The sequence below is a fragment of the Perna viridis genome, chromosome 14 (genome assembly GCF_037379345.1).
Source record: "Perna viridis isolate PV_CMFRI_1.1 ecotype Kerala chromosome 14, ASM3737934v1, whole genome shotgun sequence".
NCBI classification, from domain to species: domain Eukaryota; kingdom Metazoa; phylum Mollusca; class Bivalvia; order Mytilida; family Mytilidae; genus Perna; species Perna viridis.
Genome location: NC_142458.1, coordinates 32252260 through 32257004, shown reverse-complemented (window position 1 = coordinate 32257004; position 4745 = coordinate 32252260). Strand labels below are relative to the sequence as shown.

Sequence of the window (4745 nt, the reverse complement as noted above, 5' to 3'; positions counted from 1 at the left end):
ACGATAGATGTTCAGTCAAACCGAAATAGGTATCAGACAGGCCTACAGAAATGGGTCGGGGAAGAATTTAATGTGAAAGTAACCTTTTAATTAGTTTAAAATCAAAATATGCAATTCAAAAACAAAGGAAAAAAAACTAAAAATGTTTACAATATCTAGATCTGGTACGCCTAATTATTTAAACAAAAGGGACAACATGAACAATTACTTTACAGGAACAGTAACGTACAAGTAGGAAATGCAATTTATAGGTAAGAACTGCTGTGTATAGGAAGGAACTGTAATGTTAACACATATGCACAACGCTATAAAAGACATTAAGAGCAAACATTCAGAAAAAAACAGATCTAATGCAATCCGAACTTTTCAGTCGATTCCGAAACCCTTAAAAACTAATTCAGAAAAGAGGATTCCTCCTTTAACAGCAAAATACTGGCCGGAGTTTTGATATATACACGAATGAAAGTAGTTCTTTCCACTAAGTCGTGATAAGTCGTGATAAAAATCTTAGTAGATATCACTGGAAATAGAGAAATACCTTTCTTAGAATTCTGGCGCGAAGAGAGGATCGAGACAAGAAAAAAATTAACCAGTTTATCAATATTTTCAGAAATGGATTGGACTAATTTCGTACAGAATTTTCCATAAAATTTTCCATTCCATAAAAGATTGTCTTTCGTGTTACATGTCAAGGAACGACGAGTAGCTCCGGAAAGCCAATGTTTCTATTTCTTTAGCTTCTGTTATGATTAATTTGTGTCTGTTTAGTTTTGTTTTTGTTTTCTTTTCGTTCTGATCTCTGTAATCATTTATGAACCTCTGGTTTTCATTTTAATGTATGTTTCAAATCTATATCTGCGTTTATTTTGTCCAAACTCGCTTTTTTCGACTGTAATGCTTTGTTTTTTTTTTTTTGTGTGTGTGTTTTTACATAAATTATGGTGTCTGTTTTTTTTTTGTTTTTTGTATATCTATAAACAGTGCAACACGTATTGTATGGTACAGATCTGTATATGGAACGGCAAAGTGCTAACAGAAATAGTATATAATACGATGAACATGAAATGGATGATAAAATAAACATGAAATGATGATGAAATGAAAAAAAAACAGGATGGGACACAAGGATAATAAGATCGACAAATTTTGATTCCCACTAGAAAAAGGGGGGATCGGTAAGGTCGGGCAATTTAGCCTCCTGTGGCGGAGCGCAAAGGTTCCTACTCCTATCGACTACCACAGCAGGGTTCTTTAACGTGCGAGGAAAGTGACATCTTTCCCAACACGGTGCACCACTATGGTTTGCGGCCAGGTTTTCCGTATTATAGCCTGACAACCCCAGCATGCAACATGCCAGGGGTACCCCATTCCACCACCTGGGGCACACATCCCAGTTGCTCTGTGGGCAGAGTGCCTAGCCCCCGGTTATGTTTCTGAGCACTATTTAGTCGCCTTTTACGACAAGCTTAGTGCTGCTTCAGGCCTATTCTGTTAATACCAGGACCTGCACGGGGCCCATCCAATTCGAGCAGAATGGGAGGGCACTCCGGACCCTATTTTTGACCAGCCTATAATGTACACTAACGTAAATGATTGATTGATAGTTGGTGTTTAACGTCCGAATAGCAGTATTTCAGCTATATACAGGCGATGAATATGAAATGGGTGTTAAAATGAACATGAAAAAAATGATGAAATGAAAAATGGGATGGGACACAAGGATAACAGTGTCGACGAATTTCGATTGCCACTAGAAATAGGGATAGGTGGGTAGGGTCGGACAATTTAGCTTCCTGCGGCGGAGCGTAAATATTCCTACTCCTACTGAATACCTCAGCGGGGTTCTTAAACGTGCGAGGAACTTGTCACACGTTACAACACTGTGGTTTGCATTCAGGTTTTCCCTATTATACCCTGACGTACCCAGCATGTAACATGCCAGGGGTACCCCATTCAATCACCTGGGGCCCCGTGCAGTTCCGGTTGATTGATTGTTGGGGTTTATCGTCCGAGCAGCAATATTTCAGCAATATTCAGACGATGACCATAAAATGGATGATAAAATGAACATGAAATGATGATGAAATGAAAAAAGGGATGGGACACAAGGATAATAGGGTCGACAAATTTTTATTGCTACTAGAAAAAGGGAGGGGTGGGTAGGGTCGGGCAATTTAGTCTCCTGTGGCGGGGAGCAAAGCAGTTACTCTGTAGGCAGAGCGCCTAGCCCCCGGCTAGGTTTCTGAACATTATTTAGCACCCTTTTACGACAAGCTTAGCGCTGCTGCAGGCCTATTCTTTTGACACCCGGACCTCCATGGGGCAATATATAGGTAGGAACAGTAATGTAAGTGGATAGACGCATCAATACACTAAGAACTGTTAGGTTCGAAATTTTGAAACTCATTTAGAGAAAAATAAGCTTTTTCCCTCAAATGTTGAACATTATTTGAATGAGCAGATTTGTTTTTGCTTTCCATGCAAAATACAGGGTGTCGCATTTTTTTTTTCAGGGGAATGCAGGGCGAATACTTATTAAGACGTGGACTTACATGTTTTGTTTTTTTTACTCTTCTGTCGTTCTTATTCAACCAAGCGGAGAAAAAGACATGGATGGGTAAGAATAAAATGTTAATCGAGGAAAATTGTACATGTTAATTGATCTTATTTCTTTTATAATACCTTAAAAATATCATACATGTATTTGTCGAACACAAAAATGATAATATGAATTTACGTTAATTTTACAGAACATATTAAAGCCGAAGCCGTTGTTGGAGAGAACCAAAGCAAACAGCGTTCAGATGTGTTCTTCGATAATCACCTATCGAATTCCAGTACAGTTACACAAACGGAGAATGAAATTACGTGTCCAAAACCGAATGATGGCAACTGGAGCTTTAACTGTACCGTACCATGTCATCAAATTCCAAGGTTTACAGACAGACCAACACGTATACAGATAAATATTGACTGCCAAAATGTTGGAAATTTTAAGTATATTATCAGCAATTCCACTTCGCCACTTCAGACAATAGTCGATCAACGCTGCTTATCTGCATACATAGAACAGAACTGCTATAATGGCAGTTTTCAAGTTCCGAATGTCGTCCATTATATTTGGTTTTCAAAACATCAAATGAATTTTTATCATTTTCTCAGCGCAATTAGTGCAAGCAAAATATTAAAACCATGTTTGATTTTATATCATGGTGAAGTTCAGCCATTCGGAAAATATTGGAATTTCTTGACACAAATGGTACCGAATGTCGTGCATGTCCAACTCTCACCACCGGCGTCAATATTCGGAAAACCATTTGGATTCATCGAGCACAAGGCTGATATAGCCAGAATACAAACATTGCAAAGTAGGTATATATAGAAATAGAAACTGGTTAAATTATGTTTTATGTTTAAGCTTTTCCGTAAATGTCTCAGTTCCAATGACACTTTTCAGATGCAAGTTAATTTTTCTGATTTAAATTAGTGTTTAAGGTACCAAAGAGTCGTCGCCAAGGAAGAAGATAGCAACTGGTAACTGATACCAAGAATCATACACAAAAACGAAAAAAAAGTAAAAACATAAGAAGTTAATTTTGACTCCAAGTTGCTTTTAATACATTATCTCCGGTATTACAATGAAATAGAGTGAATGACCTAAATGACACTTGAACTGTTTCAGAGTATGGCGGTATTTACATCGATGCTGATGAGATCATATTGAAATCCTTAGACCCATTGAGGAACTATCCTATAACCCTCAGCCATGCCGTCGATTATAACCTTAGTAATGGACTGATCGTAGCTACCAAAAATGCTACCTTTCTAAATATCTGGTTCGAAAAGTACAAAACATATGATAGAAAACAATGGGGCTACCACTCAACCATTATGCCTTGGATATTGGCCAAAAAGTACCCGGATTTGATACACGTGGAAAATGGAACCTTCGTTAGACCGAACTTCATGAAACTTGCTCTAATATTTAATAAGAACTTTGATTGGTCAGATAATTATGGTATTCATCTTTATATCAGATTCTATAAAAAGGCACATGATTTTGAGGATGTAAAATATTTAAATACAACTATCGGATCGGTAGCCAGATATATTCTATATGGGAATAAAGAACTATGTTCAAGGTAAATAATACCTGATGTTTTATTCTACTTAACCCAGCAATTTCTCATAAAACATACATCAATCTCCTTCACAGATTTCAAAGCTTTAGAGCTCCGGTACACTCATTACTTAACCCCGCCTCTTTATGGAAATATGTACAGTACAAAGGAAATATGTTCGCGGTTTTATTATTTAGTAGTGCTCATGCCTTGTAATTTTTTTCACATCCCGTTTAGCCGAGCTTTTACTGAGCTAACGGAGTGATACGTAGTGAATCGGAAGCGGTTACATAACAGGTCTTCAGAGGAGCTCCTTTCATGTTAACTGCGGAACTGTCGACGATCATGTGAGAAATATATATGTACTTCCGTAAAAGTCGACGAGCAGGGCGAAACATACTTCCGCAAGGTAGAAACTGGGGTAGAACAAAAACAATTTTTTTTCTTAAGCTTACTTTGTTTACAATTAACCGAAAATCATTATACGAATTATAATGCATAAATGTTACACCCATAAGCTATCACAATAAACATATTAAAAAACACACCCTAGATCAACCATTCAGCGTTCGGTGGTTGGGTTGTCCTATGTATTAAGGTGTCTTTTCATTATAAAATGTACAC

The 4745-nt window shown here is 37.3% G+C and overlaps 1 protein-coding gene across 1 annotated transcript; it reads left to right on the top strand.

The window, feature by feature from the left end:
• Positions 1-2317: 2317 nt before the first annotated feature.
• LOC148599010 (uncharacterized) lies at positions 2318-4146 on the top strand. The gene is made up of 3 exons (XM_088560275.1): positions 2318-2333; positions 2751-3368; positions 3683-4146. Exons 1-3 carry the CDS (start codon positions 2318-2320, stop codon positions 4144-4146), a joined length of 1098 nt encoding a protein of 365 aa, XP_088416401.1.
• Positions 4147-4745: the final 599 nt, after the last annotated feature.